A 15875-nucleotide genomic window follows, 5' to 3' on the forward strand; every position below is an offset into this window, starting at 1 on the left:
TATATTTTTATTTAAACTCAACTGCGCATTTTTCAGCGGTTGAATATGTGATGCAGAATGCGACTGGATCGAGAGATCCTAGTGAATCTGAAACTGTATTATATAGGAAACTGTCATTTGTCATGAGGGGATTTAATTAATGAAATTATGTATATTTGTGACATTTTGTATATAATTTACATGTTATCGCTTGTTAAAAAAATATTAAACAATTTTTAATGTACAGAAATATCAAATTCAATGATTCATTACTCCATGCACGGAAAAATCAATATGGCCACTAAGTGAAATGAATTTTCAAATCCAAAATTCAAATTATATTGTGACTAAGTATCTTTAGGTTATATTTACATTTCTAGGTTAGAACGAAGAGATGAAATTCCTTGGAGATGATTATCATCTCTGGTGTGAATTTTCTGTTATTTTTCACTAATGGCAGAAAGTAATTGAATTTATGATTAAAATTTGAAATCGCACATTTTCCAATCAATCAATTCCGACTGGATCAATTGAGACTAGTCCGACGATCCGATTTCCTCAGATTAATAAAATAATCATCTCTTCATTCCACCGCACATGAGTATTCATGATTCGTAGCCTTCAATTTTTAATTTTCAATTAATCCAGTGCATCATTAGCGAAAATTATTGATAATTTGTTTTACTAGAAAATCAAGCGATGAGTTAGAATTTTGCCTTGATTCCCATCGATTGTCTTTGGTCCAGAACTGTCTCCCCATCGATTTTCCAATCTTCTGTTAGGACAACTCGAATCCGGTGTTGCTCGTCACAGCGTATCTCAATTTTTCTCTCAATGTACTCTTTTTTTGGTAATTCGGTAGCTTGAGGAGATTGAAGCAGGTTGACGATGTGGGCAAACGATTCTGAGGATCTTTCTTGCGAATGGTAAAAAATCCTCTAATAACACTCCCTGAAATAACAAACAAGGTAGCAAAGAAATGGAAATTTATCAAGTTATGAAGCACTCACCAATAGTATCGCCGGTGTCTTCATCGTCACCGACTTCGACACACCTGATTGAAAAGGGCGGCTCGAGATGTGCGAAGCCCAGCAGAGGTGACTTGGAGCAACTAGTTACAAATTTGAGGAATAAACCTCGTTCTTCCTCGCTGAAGTCCTTCTCAAGAATATCCCACAACCAACAAACAACTCGATGGCTATCATGAAAGCCACCATAGTACTGAGTGTGCTTTCTTAAGTCCCTGAGGTCGAGAGGTACATTATCACCAGAGATCAAGCGTTGAAGCTGCGCAATAACCAAAACCACTAATTACCATCTACAAGGAACACATAGAGATCTGCAATCAACTTAAATACTTACCTCAGGAGTGGAGAAAAGAGAAAGCCACTCCGGGTTAATGATGCTCTTGAACCCCTTGATGAAGGCCGCCGTTTGGTCCTTGATCTGCCTGTGCATCCTGAAGTGGGCCATATGATGAATGTAATTGATCTTATTGAAATTGGTGACGGGTTCGGCCTTGCCACCGGGATTGAGTTCATGAGTCACAAGCTCTCCCATAACGTCTTCATCAAGGGAAAACGTGAGCTCGAGTTGACTGACATCCCCTTTATAGTGCTTGACAAGGGTGAGACTCCTGTACAGATCACGATCTAGAGATGCGAGTTCATCGAGCCAGCTGTAAAGTGCGCCCCCAGCCTGGCCTGAGAACTGCGAGACGAAGAAGGACGCGAAGGGAACGTCCACGACGATACCCTCGTAGACAGCCTTCCCCAACATGCGACCGACGAATTCAAACAGCTGGAGATGATTTTCCTGCATGTATGATGTGGGTGATGGGTACAGACGGTTTTCAGTTGTGGCTTTGAAGAGGTTTAAGGAAGGATCGAAGACTCGTTTGATGGTCTCCTCAAGGAACTCCTTGAAGACGCCGTCCTGGTCGATACCGGCCTCGTCCAAACCCTGCTCATTAACGAATCTCACTCTGATGACGCCTTTAAGAGCCTGAGACGGCAGCATCGCCAACTGGCGGTAGCCATCTTCAACAATCCGAGAGCGATGGACAGCTATGAGGGTCGAAGGCGGGCTGTTGCATGCGGATTCGGTCAGACCGAGAACCGCTTTCTCGTCGGCCACGTGCTTTCTGAAGAGGACAACGCGCTCCGAGTGTGGGATGACGTGGGGCATCTTCGAGAGGAGAAGTGCTGCCCCTCTTCGGCCCTTCTCAAGGTCAGCAAGGAACCCCGATACCCGAACTTCTTTTGCAAGCCAGTGACCATCAGGACAGAAGTTCCTTCGGCAGTCCCTTCTGTAGATCGCCATCAGCAATGTATGAAGACTGACGAACAACGGATTACTTCCCACAGTTCTCACATCGAAGAGATTGCCCAGAACACCTTTGTACAAAAATTGATTGAGGAAAAATCCCATCGTCACAAAGTCCTGAAGTTTAAACGGCTCCTGCTGCTCGTACATTTCCATGTCATCGAGAATCGTCACGTAGTGTGTCATGCAGTCGCAGAAGAGAATGAGCATTTGGAATTCTGGGGCTGAACACTTGGTGTTGGCGGCGAGGTGATCCAGGAATGCTTTGAGGCCGCAATTCGGTCCGAGAGTATTGAGGAATAGCCAGAGATGGTAGAGTATCTTGTCCTGATAGCACAGGCCCGTCAGGATGTCCAGCTTCATCTGCGTCAGGGTGTGCAGAGCTGTCTGGTAGAGTGAGCATATCAATGCGATCTTCGTGGTCTCTGGGCTGCCCAGCTTCCGCCAGTTCTTCGTCGAGTTGTTTCGGTTGCCGCGGCTCTCGAAGAACGCACGCTTGAAGATATTAGTATTGGAGGTGCTCTGATTATTGTCGGTGATGATCACCTCCTTCTCGACGATCTCCGTCAGGCTCTTGCCTATCAGCTGCTGGACAATTTGTCCGCTCCAGAGGAGACCAAGCTGAACCTTCGTGTGACCAACTGCCGAATACAGGAGAGGGTCTACCGGTTGGGCAAAGCACCCGAGCACTGGGTGCCAATGGGTCAAGCAGCTCTGCTTAGAGACGACGTATTGCTGGCACGACTCCAACATCTTCGTCACCACGAAGGTGAATGAAGGAAAGTAGAGGTCCTTCAAAAGGTCCTCCGAATCTATCGACGCGAGTTGGATTAGATTCGCCAAGAGACACAGGGCGTAGCTGCCTTCAAGGGCGTTGAAGATTATTCTGAGGTTCTGATCGGAATTGAGGATCTCAAGACTCCGGGAAAAAAGGCTGTGGGTGGCGAAGCATGTGATGCACTGAAACGAGCCGACCTGGTGAGTTTATCTCAGCGGTTGCGATTGGGAGAGGTTGGACGTCTTCAGGAATTGTGTTGTAAGACTTTTTGTGACTGTTAATTATGGATTTTGTGAATATATTATGTAATCGGATATCCGTTTATGTCCGAGTACGAATTCCATTTAAATTTCCCGCGCAAACTGAATAATCAATGAAGAACCGGATCGCACAGGACATTTCTTCTTTATCTTCCTCTCTAGCTCACAGTGTATCATAAAATACCGAAAATCAGGGATCAGCCATACCGACTGATAACGATGCCGGTCCACGGAATAGAAAATACTTCAATAATTAAGTAGTCCTCAAAATCAGGAAATTATACCCCATAAGTCGAAAGTTCGAATTCAATTTTGTGACCAGAATAAATTAATTGATTTAATCAATTAATTAAGTCAACGTATTTTCTTGTTTTTTAAAATTGAAAATTTATTTTCAAGGAGAGCGAAGCGGAAAGTCAAAGTTCTCTTGATTTTTCCACAAAATCAAAATTTTCCAAAAATCCCAGTGAAATGGCAATCCGATAAAAATCATCAGAATATAGCTCGGAAAATTGATGGAAATATTTTTTTGAAAATTGATAAAAAACCGCATTATTCAACGTCGATTGAAATTGGAACTCTCACCATGAGAGCGAAACTGAAATATCCGTATCTCAGAGGTCTACCATAGCCGTGATGATCTAGTGGTTAGGATTCTACGTTGTGGCCGTAGCCACCCCGGTTCGAATCCGGGTCACGGCAATGTGCTAGACTGATTTTTTTTTCTCGATAAATCATCGGAAAATCATCGGACTTCGTGATTTTTGTTGTTTGTGTATTTTAGAATGGTAAATTAAATCGCGAATTATGTGTAAACAGACGGTGAAAGGAATTATAAGGTTCCGCAGCCGTGATGATCTAGTGGTTATGATTCTACGTTGTGGCCGTAGCTACCCCGGTTCGAATCCGGGTCACGGCATCGGAATATATATTTTTTTTTATCAATTCATTAAAAAAAAAATTATTCCCGAATTATAATTTAATATTTTTCGGGCGAACTGTGACGGGTGTTCGTGTCGGTTTGAGAGATGGGAATGGATGTGTTAATGATTTCTGCTCACCTCAGGAGACAGCAAATTCAGATGATAAACCAAGGCAGGAACACTGAATATGTTGATCAAAAATAAAGATATGAGTTTGTCAGACATCTGAGAGGATATCAGAGGTCTCATTGTCAGGGTGACCGCAGCTGAGAGGGCAACAGATTTCAGCGAAATCTTTTCTCTCCCCAAGCCTTTCACCAATAACACCTGAAAAAAAATAAAATAATCTCATTACAATTAAATATCCGAAAAACAATTTTTTCCGAAAATCCTGTCTACAATTTTGTTTTTTTTTCCTCAATTTACACCGATATAATATAAACACAGAATTCAGGCATCAAATTATTGGAAATGGAAGCTGATATTTTTAATTTTTCAATTTGTGAATGAAAATTGATTTTTTTTTAATATTTAAAGAGGAAAAAAAATTTAAAAAAAGGTTAAAAAAAAGTGAAAATTTAAAAAGTTAATAAAAAAAATCACCTTCATGACGGTATAAAATCCATTATTGACTAGATGTCCCATGATATTGGCACATAGCTGCTGCATGCCAGTCTTGAGTTTTTCCATGCCCTTGACCCTTTGTATGGCCCAAGTGCCGGAAGATGTGAAGCTGACGAGTGTGTGGAGCCTCAGAAGAATGGATCTGTGATCCCCAGGTCTCTCAGGTTTCAGCTCATCAAGTCCCATCATGCAGTGAAACAAGACAGCCTTCATTTGTGATATCCAGGCGATGTAGTGTTCTTTATTGAGAGCGACCCCGACGTACGAGAACTTGGGTGACTCTGAGTCCAGAGATTTCGTCAGGTACTTGCACAGCCTCTCGATTCGGGCCTGATCCCTGTCTCGTTTGAACACAATCAGGAACCTGGAGATGTGCCTGAACACCTGGAGAACTGGCTTGAGCTCGATGGAGGCGTCCAGGGTGCTGTCCTCGGGGAAGAATGAGTCCAAGTCGTGGAGAATTTTATTTGCAAATTTTCGTCGTGACAGCCAGCCTCGGATTGATGCCTGAATTGTAACAACTGCTGCCTCTCGGCGTTTTTCGTGTGCTCGTTCCTCTCGGGCTGCTTTCGTCTGCTGAAGGAACGAACCCTTCGGCGACTCCTCGGCTCGAAACATTTTTTTTTTTCTAAATTAACAAAAGGACGTTCTCATGAAAAAAAAAGTTGTCTCTCTCTGTTAATTTTCCCTCCAATTCTCTCTGCAAAAATCAAATCCAAAAGTGATTTTCCCTGTGAGAAAAATAAGAGAAATTCTTACTGAGTCCACAACAACAAAGTCAGGTGATCCAGACTAGATCACGGTCTCATGCCTCCAATTTTCCTCCCCTTCTATAAACAATTGAAAAAAATCTCCCCACAGCACTGAACAATTATCGACAAATTGTCAAAAAATCAACCGACAACTGTCAATTGAGTTGCCATTTTGTTTCAATCACGTGAGCGTTAATTTTGTTGTCCACAACTAAAAACTCTTGTCTACATTCTTCATTTGACAGTAAACTATAGCCGCCATTGTTGTCTGATGCGCGAGTCTCTGGTGGAAGGGGTGGAGGTAGTGGTGGAAATAAACAATGAACTGTTGTTTATCATTTTAACCGATTGAAAATCATATACTCATCGCTCACAAGTCAGACTCCTACATTTTCAACAGACAGATAGGGGAAAGGGAATTATTTACTTCAGGTCACGAAAAAAAACATTTTTTTTCCACCCAGAAAAATGATTTTTCATTCTGAACAAATTTTTTTTATTTGTCATAACTTTTCCATATTTTTATTCTTGTATTTAATGTTGTTTTTCAATTATATATTAAAATAATGAGAACATTAACTCGTAGTGGTCTTTCTTCGTTTGCCCGTTGAAAGTCTCCCGCCGGAAAATGGCGCGGCGTGTTGATATCTGCGCAAGCGCATTGCCCCCTCCCGCTGCGCCGAGAAACCACTGCATCGCCCGTCACCGAGCAGTGGCCATTGAGCCTCGAGTGTGTGCAGACGCTGTGCGGCGTTAACCCCGTTAACGTATTTTTTTTTTCCTCCACAAAAAGAAAATATCAAAAAAATAATCCCACCTCTCGACACGCGTCTGATCCACCCACACCCCCCGAGCGGCCCTCCTGAAAAAAAAAAGTCCCACGCGTTTGTGCACCCCCATAACCGCGATAAACTCCCCCCCACCCGTCTATCACTGACAAAAGCGAGAGAGACAGACTATCCAAGACAAAGACAGCGAGTAGAGAAAAAAAAAATCTGTGATTTGGTGACAAAGAATCGAAAAGTAATAATTCAGTGTGTGTCATTAAATAAAGTACAGTAATAACGTGCATTAGAGGGAATACCATTGAAATATTCCCTGAGTGTCACTTAGCGTCCACCTAATCACTGAGAGGGTACTGGCCTTCTTCAGTGAGGCCCAAAATTCGTCATCTCTTTTGTAATCTAGAGATTGAAGGTGATTGAGAAGTACCTAGACTGTGTCGTGGCTGTGTCGTAAAATGTCACCCTATTGTTCGCAGAGTTGACCTAACCTCTAGAACACTCCGAAGTGAGTGAAGAAATAAAAAAAAAAAACACCCTTCCACCCCTGAAAAACCAATTTTTCAAATTCAATTCCCTAGATCAGCGATCTAGTTTATTTCTACGTTTTCTAGTGTTTTTATCGTTTAACGTCATTTATTTGGGTTCTGTACAGTTGGGGTAGTGCTAATATTGTGTGTTGAACAGTGGAAGAAGTGAAAAATTGGAGAGAATTATTGATTTTTGGGCCTGATCATTTGATTTTTTGGCCGAGAACATTCAGCGTCAGTGGAATTTTTTTTTGAGTTCTTGATTTTTGAAGTTCGATGTGGCCTCACACCGGACAGTGAAAAAAGTGAAGATTTGGGATAATTGTTGATTTTTGGGCCTTATCCTTGGGATATTAAGTGTTACCTAGAGTTGTTCTTTGAGATTGAGGGTTTGGTCCATTATTTCGACGTTTTATCGAGGGGCAAGGGGGCTCTAAGGGGTAATAAACCATTGATGGCAGTAGTGGGGCCTAGCCGGCACTCCCGGGTGTCCATGAGTGTGTCCATGTCGCTTATGCAGGGGGGTGGAGCCGGTACAACTGGCGGGGGATCAACTGGGACCCATCCGGGCCCCGCTGTACTAGCTGCTGCTGCTGCTGCTGCCGCTGCTGCTGCAGCCCAAACACCACAGAATTATTATCATCCGGCTGCACCAGCACCACCACCACCACCACCCATTCAGGATCCTGTTCAGCCGGACAGGCCCATTGGGTATGGGGCCTTCGGGGTTGTCTGGTGAGTTTTACCCTCAATGAAATAGTATACGATGCTGCAAATGTTTTCCAAATTTTTTCGAGATTTTATTAAGTTGCCGGGGAATTTGTCATTGGACGTTCTCGTTCTTGCTGAGAAATCATTAAATATCTCGAGTAAAAAGCGATACAATCTGTGATCGTTGGAATCATAGAAGATCAGTAAAGATTCAGAAAGGTTTTTAAAATTTAGAAAATGTAGAAAAATCGTTTGCCATTTTTACTCAAATTATTCACATCGCCAGAACTCCGAATACTTAACCACGGGGGGGTCTTACCTGATCCCGACCTCCCCCAGGTATACAATTCTCAGAAAAAAAATCACAAGAACTCGTAATGTTCAGCAATTAAACCCCCAAATTTTCCACCGATTACTGAAACATTCGGCCAATTCCAGTACTCCTGGGTGCATTGTCAGGGATTTTTATTGTTCCTCGGGGGGAGGGCGAAAAAATTTTTGTCGATGGAGAAAAGAGTTGATTCTTGGTAGACAACAAAGGCCAATGGATAGATATATGAATCGACAGGGCATTCACTCGACCAGACGGTAAAGTTCCCCTCCCCCCCTGTTCCAACAGAACAGTGGAGGGGAGAGTGAACAGATTCGGTTCTGAGGGGGGGCCAAACGTGCCTCTGGCCAACCCTCACCCATACACGAGGAAGAAAAATCTATGATCTGCGAAATCGATATTCTTCCTTGAAACCTACTATTTGAATTTTTGATGGAAAAAAAAAGAATAGTGGGAACGACAATTTATTGCGAACCGGTTGGAAACCGGTCCAAAACATCACTTTATGCGATTGATTTTAATTCATCACTGGTCAGCCCATGAAATAGTGAATATTTTTCACTGAGCGGTCCATTTTGCCCCGTGGATCTGTTGGATCGAGAAATTTCTGGGATGGAAGATCGGAGGGTGGATTGGACAGTGGCACTGGGGTTGAGCCTCGAATTGTTGAGAGGGTGGAAAGCCCGCGTGAACGACAGCTGCGCCGTCACCTGCCCCAGCAGCTGGCACGCCACGAACTGAACCAATGAAAAATCCCATGAGGCCCACACAGACGGCAATGGTCAAATGGGGGAGGCGAATGGGAGAGAAAAAGATAAATTGATCATGTGGGAAACATATCTGAAACTCCGGCATTTGTTGTTATTTTCTTTTTTTGGGATACTTATTTTAGTGTTCGAAACGGTGAACGTTCCGGAAGACGGCATTTCTGGTGAAAGCGTTGGTAGTTTAGGCGAGACAAATCGACGTCCGCTTGGAAGAAAGCGAAAGATGAGACGGAGATGAATTTCTGGACGTTTTTCTCGTTTTGGGGAATTTTTAGATTCGAATTTTGAGGGGTGGGACGAAGGGCGGGGGAGGAATTAGAGATCATGTTGTAGGGGGTTGTATGCCCTTGAAACTGGTTTTTTGCACGTTGAAATTGAATGAGAAATAGCTGAGATACGGATGTTTAATCGATTTTAATCGATTTTAATCATTTTTCCGAAAAAATCGCGGCGGTAGTTTACATTTGTGCGGATAATATTAGCGAAGGGATGCCCTGATCACCTGAAGGTCGTACTTATGATTAAAATCCCATGGTTAGAACTCGTGAATTAAGGCGTTAATCAATTTTAATGATGTCCAGCCCTTTCTCATAACTCGCGAACAGTTCGGTCAAATCTAGTCATCATATAGTGTTTTCCAGCTGAAATTTTCCTGGCTATCCGCAGCAACCATCGAAAATCCATATTTCCCAAGTCTTAGTTTACCACCCCATCAATCATCCTTAATCACCGATTTTCCAACTGAATATCATCAATTCTGGTCTCATCATCGTTTGAAAATTTCTTAAACCACTCCACCCACCAATATTCGTCACATTACTTCCGTCCAACTTTCCAAAGCAAAAAACTTCAATCAAAAGATCACCTCGTTTTTTTCTTTATCAACTCCAGTCGTTTCAACTTTCTTATCTACTTCACAATGCCCAGTTAATCTTTTTTTATCTCGGGACACTCCATTCCTTTGTCTTTGACATTTGCTCTACGATTCATCCTGCGGTTCCTCACACTAAAGTCGACTTCCTCAACTAAACGAAATTTAAATTTCAACAAGCCGGGGGCGATAATGACCCCATTCGACGGACTGACAAAATTTCCATTCCAAACCAGTAGTCTCTAGACGGTCATTTTTCCCCAGTGCTTTTCCCGAGGAATTATTAATTTCAAAATTCCGATTTTGTCTTGAACAGATAATAATTTACAATTAATTTACAACCCCGCCATTTTGTTACTGAGCTACCCCTGAGTCACATCGCAACGCCGGACGATAAATCGGTGGTGAATAAAAAATTGGTTAAAAAAATGGTAAAAAAAATATTAGCAAGAGGTTTAGAGACGATCGGAATCGTTAAAAAATCGAGTCAGGAGAGTTGGTATATATGCCTGCAGGCGATGAACTCACCTGGGCAATATAGTCTGTCGTTTTGTGGTGGATGTGAGAGGGCAGTGGTAGGTGCATGTGATGAATAAGGATGACAATATATTCAGTGAGAAGAACACCTGGCGATTGCGCAGGTAGCAAAATTTTCTTTTGTCCACTGGTTGCACTGATCCTCCTACGTTTTTTCAACCACCAAAAATTTCTCCCTTTTTTCACCCTCGGGGCACAAGAGAACATCGAAATTCCAGACGATTTCAGAAATTCAACGGTTCAAAAAAATTCAACTTTTTAGTTTAATACCATTGCTCCGTTGATTTTCATAAAATGATCCATCGATCCAAGATTCCAGATTCGAATTCCATCCAATTAAAAAAAAAAATCAGTTAAAAAAAAAATTCGATTTTTCAAAAAAATTCGATTTTTTAGAAAAATTCGATTTTTTAGAAAAATTCGATTTTTTAGAAAAATTTGATTTTTTAGAAAAATGCGTTTTTTTTTAAATCTTCGATTTATATTTTTTGTACCGATGAATTTAGTACATACATACCTAGACGCCAACGAAGAAGATTCAATTGCAATAGAAATCGTAACAGGAAAAATACAAATATTAAATTGCAATGGTTACAGTACTTCCAATTGGTACCCAAAACGTGGATTTATTCGAATTTTATACCGATTTTTCGTCAGTCGGGATTTTTAAAAAATTGAGTTTGATGCATCAAGATCCAGATGTCCTGTGGAAGGTGTCAGGCACCTGAGAGGGTGGGGATAGGTGGTCTCGTGCTCGGTGTCTCCCGGTCGCCAGGTGTGTGTCAGGTGGGATAAAAAAAAGGTCTACCCCCTGAAGAAAACGGCAGGATGTGGTTCGGAAATTGTACGAAGACAAAAGGAGACAAGTCATTCACTCTTTTCTTATTTATCCATTGTGATTTCTTTTCGTTGTAAAATGAGAAATGTCGGACCACAGAGGACTCCATATATTCCTCGATTTCGCCGGTGGTCACAATATCAAAAAATATTCCATTTTTCATTCTTAAAAAAAATATCATTACCGCCACGAAAAATTAATCAAAGAATATGAAATTTTTTATTAAACTGAATCATAAAATTTAATATAATTTTTTTTTTAATTTGATATATTTTAAATTTCCTTGGTGAAAGTGGGATGTTTCTTGATAATTTTCTTCGATAATTTGAGAAAGGTTAAAAATAGTCAATTATTTATAAAATTTCAATTTTCTTCTAAGAGCATATCCCATGAATTTTTCGATGCAATAAAGATAGGGAAAAAATTGTAATGGAACCGAGGATAACTAGAGACTCCTCCAAACTCAGACTGGACTAGACAAGGTTCTCACTCTTTCCCTCCAGACAACTGGAATCAAACTCAATCCAAGGCCTCGAGCCATAACTGGTACGGTAAAAGGGAAAATGGAATGATGCTTAGTTGATAGATTAATACTCTATCTTCAATTGTTGTCACCGTGAAAATTTTTCACTGGAAATCCATGACGCATTGATTTCAACCCAAGAATCGACAAAAGGAGAACAAAAATATTGATATTTACATTGCACTTATTCAATGATTGATTTTCCTCGTGAAATTTCGTTGTCCATGCCGAGTGATTTCACGATAAATTCCAGGTTAAATTGAGGTACCGTCCGGATCAGTATTGCGAGGTCAAGTATTGTTCGAAGATAACTGGAATTTTTTTTTTGGTTATTTATTTGATTCTTTTGCGAATATTTGTGAAGTACTGACCTCTCGGAACTTTCGAGTGATGATCCAAGGTCAACTGGGCCTAGAAAGTTTGTGTGGTTCGCATTCCGTCAAGTTTTACCTGGGCCATAGACTGCTTTTGGATGTCCGACTGACCTGGGTGAATGACGCATAGGCGAGCGTTAAGTTTCTGTGCCAATATTTCATTGAATTCGGTACCTTTTCGTCGGGAATCTACATGTCTCGGGGGTTAATCGATGGATATGAATGTTTTACGTGGCAGTTGAAAGGGTGAGAGATTCCTCATTGATTCGACCTGATAGTGATTCTGTCTCGAATTTAGCAATTCTGGCATTAGCCAATTTTTCAGACAATTTGGAATTATTCAGGGATTGATTATGAATTTTTTCCCTTTAAAGTGAATGTTTTTTCGTTAAGATCGGATGACTAGTTTCGGAAATATTGAGCTTTAATCGATTTTAATCGGTTTTAATCATTTTGCTGGTTGAAATCTTGAGGGATTTATCGTGATTCCGGTGGAAGGCCTAAGCAGGAGGATTTCTTACCCCTCAAAATTGTATATTCACTATAAAATTCCAATGAATATCAGGCTTTAATCTATTTTAATCAAGGGTAATGCATTTTAATCGTTTTTGTAATCCTTCATAACTCATTAACGACTTGTCCAAATATGGCTTTCATGGTGAGCTTTCCAGCTGAAATTTTCCTGGCTTTGTGAAAATCCATTCTCCAGAAACATCAAAATATCTTGATCATTCATTATCTCACCATCTTCGGGGTGAAAGACACGTTGTAAAGCGGTGAAGTGAAGTTTTCTCAATATGATAAAGTGTTCCAGAAATTCACTTAAGTCATGAAACAAACAAGTATTCCCAATATATCCAACCGCGGGCTATTGTTCGCATGGTACCATTCGACCCATGTACCTGAAACAAAGAGAGGGGGCCCCTGCGTAACAACAAGAGAGGAGTCATATCAGTATTCAGTCGGTGGTAGGTGGATCGATAGCATCTCGTGATGCCTTTCCCCAAAACTCGTGGAACAACCAAACTCCAGCCATCAAGGCCTCTGGTACGTGTATACCAGAGGCATTGGCCCCTGTCGAGACTCATTTTGGGCTTCCGAGAGGATGGAAAAAGAAGACGAGGAGGAGGACAAAACTAGAGAAGAGGAATTGCGAGAGGGGAGTTGGGAAATATACAAGGGGGACCTTTCCTCTCAAGTCCAGGATCTCATTTCGAACCTCCGGGGATGCCTGAGGGGGTGGCTAAAGCACCTGTCGCCATGGCAACACCCGAATGAAATTACAGAACCGTTAAGAGTTTCGTGGAGAATGATCATCATTGATTTCTGGTGATCAACGCCATCATTTTTTTTCAATGGCACATACCACCGCTAGATCGAGAATATTTCCGGTTTAAAACTCCTGTCTTCAATTCATTTTACCCCAGAGTCTGGTTGGGATACGAAAGAGAGTGGAATTTCAGGCGGATTTTTGCCCTCTTGGATAGCTTGACAAGTTGACGAGTAGACGAGATGGATTCACAACCAGAATTTGGAAGCGAAAATTTATCTCGGTATCTGATGAGAATCATCTTCAAAGGCATCCACAACTGGCCGCCCTCTTTTTTTTTTGTCACTCTCCTCTTTGTTAGTTGAGCATCTCATGGGAATGACAAGAGGAAACCTGATTTTCTGATGGTTGAGCTCTACCTCTTCTACCCCCTGAGGCATACGAGTACTCTAGTTGTCCCGTAATCGATATTCATGAATCCACGTCGCGACCTGTCGACGCAACATCATGAGTGAGAGGGGAACTATTTCCCGCTAGCCCCAACTCTCCCCTTCACCACCCGCGATCATCATTCCCCACACATACGCCCATACACGTACAACGTATTAAACCACATTGGTAATTAGCATATTCCAGGAGTGGATAGTTGGAGCAGGCCCTATCCCAATCATTTCTGCTCTACGTACTTTTCTTCGCGGTGCATACATTACCAGATGTAACTGCAATTATCGATATTTTGGAAAGCCGTGGAAACAATGGGGTTGCATGGGGCCCATCAATATCCCGAGATTCGGCAATGAAGTTGACGATGAGAGCAGGGTTGCCAGATGGCGATTTTTTCCAAAAATTGTTTTTGGTTTTTCAAGAATAGGATAGATGATAGCAAGCTTCGAATTAGATATCAACTAGGCCATTTCAAAAGTGTCAATCATTCGCGTTATCGGCTGGACTTGCTTGATTGGGACTGTTTAAAATCAAAAAAACATTTTCAAAAAATTCGCTATCTGGCAACTCTGGATGAGAGATGTTTCACGATGGAGATCAATGTTGAGTAATTATGATTTCATTTCCTTCGCGTCGACGAACAAATTGGTTATGGTTAAATTGACACCAGCCATTGTCATTTTTACCGTAAATTTTGCACTCATCGACGCGCAAGTTGAGATTCTTCCATATGAAATAGAAAATTTTAATCTCTATCAATTATCTCCGGAGATGTGTGTCTCTGAAGATAAACCCAAATTTCAAAACAGAATCACAAATTTACTGTTACTGGTACGATTATACTCACCAGTCGTAAAAATTACAAAAACGTACCGTTGAATATACTCTAGCTGTCAAAATAGCTCAATATTTTTCAAATCCGTTTATTACTTTCCCCCCGATATAAACCTTTTTTCACATGCCTCGTAAAACACCAAATGACCCATATTCAATGCTCACCCATGACACACGTATTGCCAATGTTTCACTGACGTAAAACGCAAATCCGAAGCCAGACCAGGGGCTACACACGCTCTGAAAACGTAACGTAATGCTGTTACGTTATCTATTCTATTGAGCACGTGGCAGTGTCATTCGTCCCCTTTTTCCTTTTTCCTTTTTCCACGGCATATTATTTTTCCACCTCTCGCTCGCACAGGCAGCTGAGAGGTGGCTTTTTTTTTTTCCTTTGTCTCGATTTTCCCTCTGCCATTCCGCATGACGAGACTTCACCAGCGATGCAACATCCTTTTCCCTCCCCATGTCTTCCCTCTTTTCCCTTCAAATTCACCCACACTATCACTCCCACCTCTAAGCACTCGGCTAATCCGTCTCGGTCTGTTTCTATCACGTGGTTTTTCTAGTCGCATCTGTTGAAGGAATTATAGGATAAAAATAGGAGAAAATTGGGACGGATTTGAAAATAGATGGTGTCGCTATGTGATATAGAATTCCAAATCGAATTCTCATGATTTCGAATCGGTATCGTTTCTGTCATGCACCCAGTGTTTTCTGTTTAAACTCAATTATTATTTGTTGAATTATTATTAATTAGTTGACAGCTGTCAATAATCCTAATAATTGTCAAATTAATAATTCTCTCGTTTCGCCATTATGAGCTGAATCTCTCTATAAGTTTACGAAATACAACAAATGGTTATTGATTTTTAACAAATAATAGAAAATAAAAAAAACTCGGTTTCTCGTAATCAGCAATTCTCTAAGCAACAATTGTTAAATATTGAAACAATTTCACGGAAAATTGGCCAGAGGGACAAATTAATAAATTGATCACTCACTGGCCATAAAAAATTCATTGACCCCAGCCAAAAATATTTCATCGAGCTCTCCCTTGCATCGCCAAATAAAACATTCATCTGAATTTCGATGTAATTCGCTCGGATCCCTGATGCACATATGCATCGCATGAAAAACGTAAAGAGGAAAATAAAAAAAAGGAAAAAAAAAAGAGGAGAAAAAATTTTGCACGCAACAGGTCGTTCCGGAGGTTGCCCTTGAAGCGCACTCGTAAACGCAGGTGCGTGCACTGCAATGCCGGATTGCATCGACATTAAAACATGTTGAAACAAAAAAAAAAATAAATATCGCTTATCGAGCCTGATGTATCGACATCGATAAATTCACCAGCTGACACTTCATATCACCTCATTTCCTATTTTCCCTTCATCTCCCCTTCTAAGGGTGGGAGGGGAGGGG

The 15875-nt window shown here is 41.2% G+C and overlaps 2 protein-coding genes and 2 non-coding genes across 5 annotated transcripts in view; 3 read left to right on the plus strand and 1 right to left on the minus strand.

Annotated features, from left to right (window-relative positions):
• Nucleotides 1-52: 52 nt before the first annotated feature.
• Nucleotides 53-5902, minus strand: LOC105269066 (ubiquitin-protein ligase E3B). The gene is made up of 6 exons (XM_011309050.1): nt 5649-5902; nt 4869-5517; nt 4404-4592; nt 1342-3264; nt 990-1266; nt 53-930 (listed from the first exon to the last, which is right to left on the minus strand). The coding sequence occupies exons 2-6, from the start codon at nt 5505-5507 to the stop codon at nt 758-760; spliced, it is 3201 nt and encodes a 1066-aa protein (XP_011307352.1). The 5' UTR covers nt 5508-5517; nt 5649-5902; the 3' UTR covers nt 53-757.
• TRNAH-GUG (transfer RNA histidine(anticodon GUG)) lies at nt 3973-4044 on the plus strand. Its single transcript has one exon. It is a non-coding gene; the product is annotated as a tRNA-His (tRNA).
• TRNAH-GUG (transfer RNA histidine(anticodon GUG)) lies at nt 4190-4261 on the plus strand. The gene has a single exon. It is a non-coding gene; the product is annotated as a tRNA-His (tRNA).
• A 465-nt stretch (nt 5903-6367) lies between the features above and the next one.
• The window catches only part of nmo (serine/threonine-protein kinase nemo), a 24671-nt gene continuing 15163 nt past the window's right edge, over nt 6368-15875 (plus strand). For both annotated transcript variants that reach the window (XM_011309051.1, XM_011309053.1), the window contains exon 1: nt 6368-7688. In XM_011309051.1, the coding sequence (XP_011307353.1) occupies nt 7408-7688 (281 nt within the window). In that variant the 5' untranslated portion in view covers nt 6368-7407. The remainder of the gene's footprint in view (nt 7689-15875) is intronic.

This window comes from Fopius arisanus, unplaced genomic scaffold (assembly GCF_000806365.1).
Source record: "Fopius arisanus strain USDA-PBARC FA_bdor unplaced genomic scaffold, ASM80636v1 scaffold00064, whole genome shotgun sequence".
NCBI classification, from domain to species: domain Eukaryota; kingdom Metazoa; phylum Arthropoda; class Insecta; order Hymenoptera; family Braconidae; genus Fopius; species Fopius arisanus.